The 14,190-nt window shown below is 32.9% G+C and overlaps 2 protein-coding genes across 3 annotated transcripts; one reads left to right on the forward strand and one right to left on the reverse strand.

Moving 5' to 3' along the window:
• Positions 1-920: 920 nt before the first annotated feature.
• On the reverse strand, positions 921-13,500 carry Cep164 (centrosomal protein 164). The gene is made up of 17 exons (XM_076399590.1): positions 13,237-13,500; positions 12,862-12,973; positions 9,899-10,331; positions 9,699-9,851; positions 9,341-9,629; positions 8,766-9,010; positions 8,532-8,708; positions 6,388-6,570; positions 6,146-6,324; positions 4,561-4,689; positions 4,301-4,510; positions 3,812-3,976; positions 3,551-3,752; positions 3,326-3,498; positions 3,086-3,273; positions 2,832-2,998; positions 921-1,173 (listed from the first exon to the last, which is right to left on the reverse strand). The coding sequence occupies exons 1-17, from the start codon at positions 13,289-13,291 to the stop codon at positions 1,066-1,068; spliced, it is 3,168 nt and encodes a 1,055-aa protein (XP_076255705.1). The 5' UTR covers positions 13,292-13,500; the 3' UTR covers positions 921-1,065.
• On the forward strand, positions 11,105-13,007 carry Pus1 (Pseudouridine synthase 1). Of its 2 annotated transcripts, XM_076399610.1 has the most exons (4): positions 11,114-12,230; positions 12,286-12,458; positions 12,516-12,706; positions 12,881-13,007. In XM_076399610.1, exons 1-3 carry the CDS (start codon positions 11,252-11,254, stop codon positions 12,699-12,701), a joined length of 1,338 nt encoding a protein of 445 aa, XP_076255725.1. In that variant the 5' UTR covers positions 11,114-11,251; the 3' UTR covers positions 12,702-12,706; positions 12,881-13,007. The 2 variants fall into 2 exon arrangements, with proteins under 2 accessions (XP_076255726.1, XP_076255725.1); XM_076399611.1 differs by lacking the exon at positions 12,881-13,007 and having other exon boundaries at positions 11,105-12,230; positions 12,516-12,800.
• Positions 13,501-14,190: the final 690 nt, after the last annotated feature.

The following is a 14,190-nucleotide window of genomic DNA, read 5'->3' on the forward strand; positions in this document are numbered from 1 at the left end:
GGATTCTTCTGAATGAGAAAGAAGCTGCCGAAGAAAAAGTTAAAATTATTTTAGTTTTTAATATTTGCAATGGCTTATATATGACATGCTATGGGTAAGCTTCTAATAGTTTACAGACGACAGCCAAAGAAATAATTTTGAGAGCTTACTATATTTTTTTTTTTCACATAAAAAAATTGACATTTTGCTACTAACCTTGTTGGGTAACTACCTGGGATCAAAATATAAACTTACAAGTTTTTTTTAGATGAAAAACTCATACTTAACATATAAACCCACTCACAGTTCTTTTATAAACAGCATGGTCTATCTACTATCCATATGCTTAAAATATTGAGAAGCCAAAAGCCCGTCGCGTATTTGGAGAATTTTACGTTTTTGTTTTATATTAAATGTTATGTATAGTAATATTAATCACTAATTTATCTTAGTATGTCAAAACCTAAATGGAGTTTAGTTATAGAAATATCATTTAAATGAAAACCACTTTATTTGGTGCTTGATAGGAGTGTATACTAGTTCTTCATTGCAGCGAAGTTTCACTATGATGAATCTGTGCCCAGTGTTTAAAACAGCAATAGTGAATCTTAAGGAAACTATAAATCAGTATTATAAAATATAGCTATAAAATAAGCACACCGGAAGTATTGTGGTACCCTGTTTAAAGTCTTTAAACTCCATTTAAATAGGAATTTCGTCATATCAGATAGTCATGTAATACAATCAAGTTAAATTTGGTCATAATACTTGACCGAATTGCTAATATAGAACCAAAAGGCTTTAATTGACCTCCGTGACTGAAAAAATTAAATAACAGTGAATTAAACAGATATTAACAACAACCTGAGAACACAAAATCGTATTAATAAATCTAACGACAAAGTGTAAACGTTTAATAAAGGAAAATATTAGTTACGCTGTCTCGATACACGTTCCAATTATGTCCATATTTTCATCTTAAACTCCAATAAATAGCTTAATATATTTTGACTGAATATTAGATTGACTAGTTTTCATACTGGCTAATAAGTGTTACTTAAAATACCGGACCAAACGCAGTATTGATTATAAGGTTGTTTGCGATGGGTTGGCCTCCTGATTTGTTTCCGGACCGTTCTGCCTAAGCCAGTGCCTTAAATTTCTTGTTCTCTCGATTAACGTTGTTGTTGCACCCTAAAACAGGATTTTTTTAATGATTGATTTTTAGTATATAATTATAGTGATCATAACAGATTATTAGGCTGTGGAACAGAGAGGCTATGTATTTGATAATGTAGTTGTTAGGTGCTTTAAAAACTGTTAAGCACAAAACGAGAACGAGAAGGAAGAATAATGCAAGTTGAACAAATGGAAGAACAACATTTTAAATAAGAGTAATATGGTAAGGATAAAATAAATATGGAATTGATAAAATATGGAGATGAAGCAATAACGGACAATATATTAGTACAATAATATATATAACAAGAAATATAGTAATATATGAGGATTTATAAGACTTTGTATTTTTCATTACTATTAAATCAATGAAACTAAAATCTAGATATATCATCGATCATATTATGTTCTCCCAAGTTATTTCTTATTTTATTTAAGTGTTAATGATGTTAGAAAATGTTATTTTTTATACTGTTGTATCCGAAAACAATTTTTTTAAGAGCTGATCTTGATGTAGTTTTTAGTGGGTGAAGCAATGTATTTATTTGTCGCTTCAGACGATTTTATCGTCATATCGCGATTATACAATTGTGCTTTAGAACAGGACATTCCATACAAATGTTGACAATATGACAAGCAAAGTGTGTATAGATAAAAATTTTTGGTATAGATAAAATGGACATTAACAGCGAAACGTCAACGTTCAAGAACAGGACTGAACATTTAAAGGTCATTCACTCATTTAAGAACATATGAGTTAAATTTTATGACTATCGATTTCGAATCTTATTCTTATAGAGAAAAGCCTCTGTTTTCTACTTCAAAAGGTAGAAAACAGAGATTGGGGATTGGTTACAGAATTCACAGCTCGATGCAGCGCTTGAGGATATCAAGTGGTTGTGAGAGAAATAACAATGTCCCAGTCTCAGATGATCGAATTTCACTGCATAGGAAGGAGATTGCAAAAATCACTTTTCATTTCAAAAAGGAGTTTTGGCAGGAGGATGAATCCATGAAGACCCCAAGCAGGTGAACGAAGGTAGTAGAATCGATCTTGTCGCAAATTTAAGGGAGAGGTGGTTTCGGAGGTAGGTGAGAAGAATGGTATATGTAAGGCTGAAAAAATGTATTGCTTGTGATGATTGGAAGGCACCCAACGACGTTCTGGGCACCGTTTTTTTGACCTCAAGTGTTTTGAGGTACGTAATAGAGGCGCCGTTGTATAGTAGACAGCCATTATTCATTTTTGTGAGGATGATCGATAGATATTAATAGATTAGATTTTCATTATGGTCCTGGTTAGCACCTCTGCGATGATACCCATCGCAACATTAAAAGATCACGAGTACACCGGTTCTTCAGTTCGGTAATGTGTTGCTTCTAGGTGGGTCAACGATCAAATATGACTCCCAGGAATCTAAATCAATCGACTACAGGGATAGGAAAATCGTTGAAGGGTACGAAGTGATAGATACGAGAGCATCTGCGTTTACGACTGAAATGGACGACCGAGGACTTTAGAGAGGAGATGTGGAACCCGATAGAAGAAGACAATACCGATAATTAAAGCTCTCTGCAGTAATTGAGTCTTGAGTTTTTTCAAATACAACTGATGTTAAAAAATATTTATTATTTTTTCACGCATAAAGTTATATCCATCATTTTATACATACCTGAGAAGCATGAGTCACTATGGTACTTTGGGCATTGGCTAATGCAACATGCTGCCTATAGTTGTGCAATCTATCGGCTAAGGTGGGAATCGACGGTGGAGCTGGTACATTGGCAGAACCTGCTAAAACAGGCCAACCAAGGTCTGGGTAGATTAGAGGGGGAATCACTGTTTACGACAGAAAGGTTAGATTATAACCGTTAAATATAACACAGGGGTACGGTCAGGTCGGTAACAGTTTTGTGATATGCGTACCTTGCGCGATACTAGACTGTTGTTGTTGCGTACGAAGCACGTCCCATATTTCCCTGATTTCGAGGTTGAGATTTTCCAAACTCTGTATAATCTCAGACGATTCTTGAATCTCCATTCGAGATAAACCCCTGGGATAACTTATTGCTTCTGCGGCCACAAACTCCGAAGAACTGATGCCCGAGCTCGCACTGAAAACGGTACCATAAACATGTACATTTTGTTTTGTCTTAGAAGATTTACCTGTGAGAAGAGAGATCACTTAGGGTCGTGTCATCTTGCAACTTGCTCTGATCATTTTGTGCATTAGCTCTGTGTAACGACTGTTCCAAATGACGCAGTCTAATGACCTTTTCACCCAGTAAGCTTCTTGTTCGGTGTAAGTTGACCTCCATGTCAGTCAACTCTTTTTCTTCCTATACAATATTTTCATTAATAGAATAATAGACACATTTTGTATGAACCTACTTGACAGAGTTGTTGTAAAGTGTGTCTGGCCATTGATCCATGTTTCAGTTTCAACTCCTTCTGTCTCTGCTGAAAAAGAGCCTTCTGATTCCGTAAACTCTCCTTAGCTCTCTTGATGGAATCCCTTTCTAAATGTATGCGATGGCGGAAAAACTCCAATTCGGAACTGCCCTCGAATTTCTGACCATCAGAGAACGGATATCTTACGGAAACAAATCCATATATGAGCCATACATCTTTATTATGATCGTTCCTGATTACCTCAGGTGATAGGTGTCGCTCTGGGAGTTTTGCGGAAATTGGTCTTCGAGATCCTCCAACTTTTGTAGCTGCCTCCGTAAGTTCTCGACGGGAGAGCAAGATCTTTGCTGGGTCTTTTTTGGTTTAGAATTTAGGTTTATCCTTGAAGTGGACGAGCTCTTCAGTCTAACAATCATTAATGCGTCAAAATGATTTTTTTTGTTCCTTATCGCTACTAATTTACTATTGAAACATCTACGCCCTTAAATCGAGGAAGAAAGAGAAACATGCACAAAAAGTAAGACACATTTATTTTACCAATACAGATTACTGAAAAAAAATTATTCGGTCAGTAGTTTTGTTATGGCATTTGTTGAAACGTAGTGTAAGGTGTATGAAAGCTAAAATAACTAATATATATAAAAGGGCCGGGTAAATTTAACAGCCAACATTGATTCAGATAGCATTAAGTCGAAGCTGTCGTTATTAATTCTGAGTTAGTACAATTACCTTGAAAATAATTTCTTTCTACTTCTACCTGGATTTGTACTATCGGAAGAATCGTTTTGATTTGGTTTTTCGTCGCTCTGATAACAGTTGTCACTTACAGAAGTGTCCAAGTCTTGAATGATCACCTGCTTGGTGAGCTTTGGTTCGTTTTTAATCGGCTGAGTGGGCGGTTTTTCGACCACACGTCTCGAGGGTGAGTTTAGAGGTGTTCTAAAATTTAGCCCAAATAGAGTTGAACCACGACGAAAATTATCCCATACCTCTCTTTGTTATTTGAGTGGCTTTGTTCTGTTTCAGAACCGGTGGTGTTTGTTGCAGTCGTATTTATACTGCTCTGCTCTTTTCGTTTATTTCGCTTTTCAATTGATAGTTTTACATCTGTCTTTAATCTGTAATAACAGACTTGCAAATAAGAGTAATATTGGGTGTGTAAAAGGCAATCCACGTTTTTATGTTATATTTTCTTGCCTATAACGGAATTACTTAGTCAAAATGTTCCATCGTATTGGGAAATAACAGCAAGTAACCAAGTACTTAGGAATATATTTTACACCTGAGTGGAAGAATTTAACTTAATCTGCATTTATTTTTTTTATTAGAAATAAATAATTATTTGATTTCCAAGAAACTATAGCTTCGGATATTCATTCTTCTATTGAGCAATTCAGTTATATTAATATCAGTGTTATGATTGCCCATTGGGACAATTGTTGAACTAAGAGTGTTGAGATGCGGTAGAGGAAACAAGGTTGTAAATTAAATACAATTTATTTTCTCTCTTCCTTGAGTAAATTAATATCCAAAGACGAGTTGTTTAATTGATAATAAAGAATACACATATATACATTTAAAAGATATTATCAAATTGCATGTACTTACTATTAATGAAAGGTGTAGATTGGCTAATATAGACAGGAGTTCTATGCTTTCAATAATACTTCAATTAATACAATGATTTCTTCAATGTCTCTTCAATTAATGCTCATTCAATTCTTTCTTCTTCATTCAATTCAATACTCTCTTCTCCAAGCAATTCAATACTTTCTCTCAGCAATACTTTATTCTTCTCATTTTCAATAACACTCTTTTCCTCGGTGTTCATGCAAATTAATGTCAGACTGTGTTCTCGTTGTGGATACACAGTGTTTTATCGATGAAGCTCCTTCCTCGAGTTCTTGGTGGTGGTGGACAAGGCTGCTCCAGGAATCTGGGTGGGAAACACTCTTCCAGCTAGGAACTTCTCACGCTGATAAAACATGTGCTTTTCGGACTCTCCCAAATATTCCCAAATATTTCACGATTTCAGGTCTTCTTGATATTTGTGGTTAGGCGCCATAAAGAGTCCGCTACCAGGTCTAACATCCGACAGGTTTCGTCTAGCCTCGGTACTTAAACCATCGTTATCCTAAACACTTGACAACGAGCCGATGGGAATCATCCTTGTTGAACACATCTGTTCTGTTTACTAGGTATCTTTTTGCCTGTCAATATTTACCAGACGTTCAATATACTGCGAACGTTTTGTTTTTATCGGGTGATGATTCTTTTCCATGTCATATATATTAAAAACTTCAGTTAAAAGGTCTAATAAATTAGACCCTCTAACAATAGAACCGAAAGAATTTTATAATTAGCGTAACTTTACATTTTAAATGGCTGTCCCAACCATTCATAATATATTTTTGTCTCAACAAAGAGTAATAATAAAAAACATATATATATTTATATATATAGTAATAATTATTCAATTATGTTATCAGATTGAAAATTAACTCGATTTTGAAGAAATTTACGATATCCAAAACTAGGATTACTTTTTACACACCTACTAATATTTGTTCTTACCTTATATATTTTTCTTTTAAGCACCTATACTTATCTTCCAACAGTCTCTTTTCACATCTCAATTTTTCATACTGACGATCATCGTACATCGGTTTATTCTTCGAAGCTTCCAATTCAGTCTGAAATTTGCTTTTCAATTCAGCCATTTCTGCCTGGTGCTCTTGCCTAAGAATCTGTTCCTAAATAAATTAAGACATGATTTAGTTCAAAATTAATTCGTAATAATAATAAGCGTTCCTTACTTCCACCTTAAAGCCTCTCTTGATATCCTGAATAATTATTGAGTGGTTTTGTTTTAATTGCTCTACGTCGGCGTTGTGATTTAGAATAAGATCTTCCTTTTGCTTCTCGACTTTCTCGGCTAGGTCCTTCTCGATGTCGACCAGTTTTTCCTCGTAGTACTTCTCCAGCTCTTCTTTCTTCAACTGAAAAAGCACATATTTTCATTGAGGTGTTGATTGGCACAAAACTGAAACCTACAAAGTCTTCAATAGTGCATTTTTGCCGAAAATTGTTCCTTGACTCTGAATAACCAACGAATTCTTGTTAAACAGAATGCAAAATTTCTTGGTGTTTACTTCGACCAAACACTTACTTGGAAGGAGCATATATACAGTTTGAGACAGAGAACCAGTAGGGACTTAAACATACTTAAATTCATCGTTAATCGCAAAAACGGACTCAACCAAGATGCTATTCTACATGTTTATAAAACTATAATACATTCCAAACTTGATTATGGAAGCTTTCTGTACACTTCTCATACAGCCTATCTACGAATGCTTGAAACAGTTCAATATAATGCCCTGAGAATGGTTCTTAGGGCATATAAATCTAGCCCAGTTGTTAGCCTACAATGTCTTGTTGGTATTGAACCGCTTAAATATAGACGGTTGAAGCTAATTCTTAGAGCAGCCTACAGATTTTTCTCCATACCAACAAGCAACAAAATAATAAATCTGTCCATTAGGAGACCCATTACACCGTCAAGTACAGCACTATCTTTCAAAGGCCAGTTATTTAAGGTTATAAAGCTGATCAACCTTAATACAGATAAACTTAACGTCTCCAGCTTCACAAATTTCCCGCCATGGATGTTTCCATCACTGCCCACAGATAGATCTCTAACGATTCACAGCAAGGATAATTTTGGTCCTAGAATATTCAAGGGCCTATTTGGTCATCTATCGCTGTATCCAAGCTATAAAGTTTTATACACGGGTGGTTCCAAATCGTCCGAGGGAGTAGTAGTAGCTGTTTTTGGATCCTCTAGAATAGAAACTTACAAACTTCATAAACATTCATCCATACTATCGACAGAATTAACAGCCATCTGGAAAGTTCTACAGATTGTATTGGAGGTTGAGTCTGGCAATTAGTTGATTTGTACTGATTCCCTGAGCTCTATCCTGGCAATTGAAAATGCAACTTTTAGACACCCTATTATCGTTGGTATCTATAACATCTATCACAATCTTGTTGAACAGAAAAGAAAAATATCAATTATTGGGGTCCCCAGTCATGTGGGCATAGATGGTAATGAGAGAGCAAAGCAGCTAAATAAGCCACTCTAAGTGGTACATATATTCCTAACTTCCCATATTATAAGGATCTATATCCCATTATTACCAATAAAATCGATAGTCTTGTTCAATTGGAGTGGGACTTGCTGGAGGGCGATAATAAATTGTGGTTTATTAAGCAGGATCTTGTACTTCTATGACATTATCTACTAATAGGTATAAGCAGGTCCTGTTAAATAGGTTAATGATCGGGCATTGTCAGTTCTAACATTCATATCTTCTGGCGATGTTCCTCCGTTCTGTGATTATTGTGGATTGTTAAAAACAGTCTAACATGTTTTACAATTATGTGGAGGCTCTACGGTATATTTCTTATCTAATTATAGCCTTATCTCATATTTAAATTTATTTTAGAGAAACCAAACTATTTTATATTTATAACCTTTACGTAATATTTTATCTATTACTTTGGTTTCAATATATTAATATATTATGTATTATGAATTATAATTTTTTGTACTGATATTGTTTTATATGTGTTTTTAAATTAATTTCATTTATGTATTTATTTTTATATTCTATCTATCTATTGATATATTTTAAATGTATAATATTTATTTATGTTTTATCTCGTTTTATATATTGATTGATTATTATCACAGTGCTAATAAAGTAAATATACGTTTAAGTTACGAAATAACACAACAGTGTTGAAGTGACTAATTAACAAAAAAAAAAACAACTGAAACCTACTATAAAAAGCTAATTAAATTCATTAAAAGTGATGGTTGGTCATGACTGACCGGTTTTAGGTAAAATATGTTATAAAACCTAAAGCAAATATAATATAAAAAGTATATTACGTCAAAATGTTCAATGACTTTTTTCTTTTCCCGCTCAAAATTCTCGGATAGATCTTTTCTAAGTTTCTCCAATTCCTCCTCGAAATTCAGTCTTTCTTCTTTGGTCCTACTTTCCAAATCAACTTTAATATTCGCTAGTTCAGTCTTAATGGTTTCTTCTTTTTTCACTTTTTCCTCCTGAAAGCATCAGTTATTAATATTCGTTGTTAATGATGCGAAATGGATTCGATTTACTTCTAAAATCCTGTCCAATTCAAGCTTATGGGATTCCTCAAGCTTCTGCTTGAAGTTGGCCAGTTCCTCGTTCTTTTCCTCCCACAGCATCTGTTTGATGGATCCGATCTTCCGTTCTGCCTTTCGCTCCAGCTTCGTCTTGATGTCCTCTTCGCCGCTAGATGGGGTGTCGCTATCGAACAGGTCATCGATAGCTTTGATCTCCAGCTTTTCTAAACTCCTGGTGTCTTCGTCAGAATCGGAACCTGAAATTTAATAGTTAAAATCAAGGATGAGATTTTATTTGTCAAACATTTTGGGTATAAATCGTAAAAACAGCTAAGAGTTGATGAGTGAACAGGCGTAAAAGATGCATTATTGCTTTCTGATTATCAGTTGTTTCAGATAGATGTAATATGACTTGGGCTATTCATAATTCTGATTCTGAATAAAAAAATAAATAAATAAATAGCTTCAAATCCGACATAATTTTATCGACACGGTATTGTTATGTGGCCAAAAAGATGGGAATATGTACCAATTTTTCCTAAGAAACGGCAATTAGAGGAAAATTGATTTTAAAAAAGCTGTTTTACCTTTGTTTATGGTTAATTTTGGTTTGACGAAGTCGGTTGGGACTTTGATAAGTTTGAGTGTGGGCTGCGTCGGTTCACTCACGGCTGTTACCGAAAATCGACTTTTGGCTGGCGTCACCTTGACTTGTAACACGTCCTCCACTTTCATCTGTTTGTCCATGTTCATCTCATCTTCGCTGGAACTCTTGTCCGAAAACGTAATGCCCACATCTGTAGTGTTATTGTCAAGGTTGAATCTGACGCTCTTCTTGTCTTCATCGTCTTTATCCGATTTATCCGCCAGTGAGAGCTGAAATTGAGTAAACTGTAATTGGTACCTTGACAAGAAATCACATTAATTTTGTATTAAAATGAATACCTTATCGAAATCCAAACTTTTAGAATGTTCAATACTTCTGTCCCTCAAAATACTTTTTGGCAAATCTAACCCGTCGGTCTTCGGGCTTGAACATAACATATTGTCGCTTTTCCTGGTGTTAGTTTTGAGAAACATAGACCCGCCACCTGTAACCTATCACGAAACCAAAAATGCATCAGTCGATTAGCCTCATTATTCACCTTCAGTTCCATCTTTTCCAAAGCTCGCGGGTGCTTGTCGAAGATGCCCATGTCCTTTTCCTCGTCGAAGCTACTAAATCGATGAAGCAATTTCGAATTACCCATTAAAATGTCCTCGGATCTCTGTTTCAGTAGTCGCGATTCGTGTTTGGGACTGTGGGCCGGGCTGAGTTTAAGCGGAGAGAGTCGGATCTCCTTCTTGCGGATCCCCAGCATCGAATTGTGCAGCTTGGCAGGCATTTCCTCGAAGCTCTTCAGCTCTTCATCCTTTACGTATGTAGCATCTTCGGTCGGTTCATTTATAGACACTGATTGACTTTCGGCTCTCGCTTTTTTCACTAGATTACGATAGATATCGTCCAATGGATGTTCCCATTGGGTTTTTTTCGTGATTTGATTATAGTAGTAGTACGATTTCGAATTATCATCGTAACTGCAAAATTACATGAAATTGATATTTTCAATATATACATTAGAAAGATATTTCAATATAAAATAACTTAATGCTACTTTATTTATAAATAAACTATTAAAAGCTGGTATTAATTCTTGTTAATATTATTTGTTCAATATTGTGGTGATTATTAATTGAATAGCAGTGTGATAGAAAAAAATATTGAGATATAAAATATATATTGACTCAACTTGATGCTTTTAAATGTAGATTAAATTGATTAATCTGGTTTATTTCAATAGATTTTGAAATAATCAGAGGTTCAATAAAGAATGTCTATTTGCTTTCAAGATACTGAATCACTGCAGGATTCTTATTGATGATTTTTGAATAAACAAAAATTGAAGGACAATATTAAATGGTATTTGTCTGGATAATATTTGAATCAAATATGGTCAAATTAGAATTATCTATAGTAAAACACATAAAAAGAAAATTCACGAAAAACATTCAAAGAAAAACAGTTACAATAAATATAGTTAAATTAAATTTAATTAAAATACTACAATTTAATAACTGTAAAATATTTATTGAAACCTTGAATTTGTTCTCTTTGTAAGTCATTATTTCTTTCAATAATCCTGTTTCTTGTTTCTCGAATTTCTCTCTTTATCCGATAAAATGTATTCCCAACTTTTAAATAATTTTTTCAGTTTCGAACATATTTTACTTTCTACCTATATCAGTTTATTTTTTTGAATTAATTTTATATATCTCATATCATACATAAAACAAATTTTCAATATCTTTCTGAAGCACAACCTAACCTCCAAGAATTATGTCGGGTCGATTGTTTTTGTACACGTTTTAATATAACAAAACTAAAATTTAATGTTTCATGACTAGAAAAATATTCTGTTGTAATATATTCAAAAAGTTTAGTTATAGGGTTTCTACACATGAAGTTATTGTCAAAAATTATAAAGTTATTTCCGAACTCTAATAATTTATGTAGAACGTCTTCCTTTATAGCGTCGATAAGTGATATGAGTCAAGGCCCATTAGGTAGGAAGCCACGATATGATGGGAGAACTAAAAAACGGCAGTGGGAAGAAAGAAGATCTGATAAAGGGGCTGGGTTAGATCCCAAACTGCCCAAGCTTCTCAAGCCAAACGAAAATGTTGAAACTGGCATTGATAGGATAAAAAGAAGGAAGTATTGTATTTTGATGGGGTATTCTGGTTCAGATTACTATGGCATGCAAAGAAACCCCAACACAAGAACTATTGAAGAAGATTTCTTTAAAGCTTTATTTGATACTAATTTTATCAATAAAGAATGTTACGATCAAGTTCAGAACATGCATTTTCAACGAGCTGCTAGAACTGACAAGGGAGTCAGTGCAGCAAGGCAAATTGTCTCATTGAAACTGGGAGAAAATTTTGATTTTACAAAGGTCAATGAGATACTGCCTAAGGAAATAAGACTGTTTGCTTGTAAAAGGGTAACTAAAGGATTCAATTCAAAAGTGCAATGTGATGGTAGAACATATATTTATATAACTCCAACAGTAGCATTTGCAAATCAAAATGATACAGTTTCACAAGAAGAATATAGATTGCCTGAAGATACATTTCAGAAAGTTAATAATATTCTTGGAATGTATGTGGGAACTAAAAATTATCATAACTTTACATCTAAGAAGAAGTATAATGATCCTAGTTCAAAACGTTTCATTAGAAGTTTTATTTGTGAAAGACCATTTGTTAGGAATGATATAGAATTTTGTGTTTTGAAAGTAAATGGACAAAGTTTTATGTTGCATCAGATTAGAAAGATGGTAGGATTACTTTTAGCTATAATTAGAGGAATAGCTCCAGAGGAAATTGTTAATAAGGCTTTTGACAAGGAAAAAGTTAATATACCAAGAGCTCCTGGTAAGATTTTATTTAAACTGGGACCATAAAAGTAATACAATTTTTTAAATTTCAGGTTTAGGTTTAGTTCTAGACTATGTACACTATGAGAGATATAATAATCGATATGGTAGTGATGGAATGCATGAAAAACTCACATGGGAGGAGGTTGATAAGGATGTTGAGGAATTTAAGGAACAGTACATCTACCCAACCATTATAAATACAGAAAAAGAGACACAAGCCATGGTATAATACATCAATTTTAATTGTAACATCCCTAAATGTATTTAATGGATTTTGTAGGTAAATTGGATATATACAAAATTATGCAGACATTCTTATGATGAATTTGAAAATGAAAATGATAGTGAAGATGAAGGTGGAGATGATGATAAAGCAGATGAGGATGAAAATAAAACAGAAACAAAAGAAGATTCTGAAAATATAAGTGATACTACATCAGATACTATACTAGCTAGTAAAATATAGAATGTGTTAGTTAATACTTGTTTTTTATATATAATTGTAAATTCATTTTATTTACATGATAGATCACTAGATATTAAAGAATAAAAATATAAAATTGAATTTTGGATTTATTAAGTGTAAAATGAAATAGTTGTATCTAATTTATTTTAACTATACTCACCAAGGTTTCCATCCTGCAGGCAATGCCTTCATCAATCCTTCTGATGCCAGTGATAGTAGTTGAGGTTCCGCATCGGGGTCAATACCAATTTTAACAGCATAGTCTCTGACTTCTAAAGTGAATAATTTACACTTTTTTAGTTATAAAGACTACTAATTACTTATAGAATTATTATATTATATATTTAGCGTTGTTAAATAAAATTATAATAATTTGCACATTTCAATGTTTGTATTTAAATATTATCATTTATATAAATATGTTTTCTTTAATATAAACACAATATCACTGGAATAATAGTATATAATAAGAATAATAAAAGTGTATATTAAACTATATAAATATATTTATGTTTCATACAAAACGTAAACATACCTTCAATCGAGGGGTGACTAGTTTCGTCAAATATTTCTTCACAAACAATAGACATTATAAAAAATTATAATTCAATTTTGGCAGGATGGTATTTTTGATTTTCTAGCCTTCTGCCATTATTTTGTTGCGTGTGTTAAAGATTTGCAAAATTCCTTTGATTTTGATCACTTTTGACATTTCTCTTGTTTTGGAAATCGAATTTTAAAGGGTAAAAAATAAATACATGAGGGTCACTATACAGATGAACACCCACATCTGCCGGTATATTATTTAAGCACTGTCTCCTTTTAAATTCGAGTTTCAGTGAAGAAACCTGTAATTTGTGAATAATTTTTTTGACAAACATTTTACACAAAATTATTTTTAAATAAATTGATATTTTAATTCAATATTTTATTATGTTAGGGATGTAACATGATTCTATAACAGACACTTTAAAAACTATGGATTCTTCAAACATGCTGTTTCTATTTCTACATAATATTACAAGATATTTGTTGACAATTTCCTGATAAAATAGAATTTGAAAAATCATACGTGTAACATACGTTGCATAACTGGAGGTAAAAATTAATATTTAGACGTGTTGCATAATGTGTTAAGTGTATAGAAACCAATAAGGCAAATGGTATAATCTTAATCTTCAATTTAAACGAAATCATTCGTTGTTAATTGTTCCTGTTTTATTAATTTGGGTTTTAAATAAAAAAAGCTATTTTATTTTACTATATATCTTGGATTTTTTGTATACAATTTTTAGTTAATAATAATTATTACTTTTTCTATGTAATTTTTTAAAATCGTCATTTGATGTGTACAATATAAAATGGTAGTAAGTATAAAAAAGTATTTGACAAGAATCAAATGAGATATTTTGAAATTTAAGTTATGGATTACTCAACAATTTAGAATTGATTAAAGTAATATCATATCTGAAATTTGACATAAATCAAA

The sequence above is a fragment of the Rhynchophorus ferrugineus genome, unplaced genomic scaffold, assembly GCF_030347505.1.
Source record: "Rhynchophorus ferrugineus isolate W39M unplaced genomic scaffold, kcgeb_rfMv2 rfM3, whole genome shotgun sequence".
NCBI classification, from domain to species: domain Eukaryota; kingdom Metazoa; phylum Arthropoda; class Insecta; order Coleoptera; family Curculionidae; genus Rhynchophorus; species Rhynchophorus ferrugineus.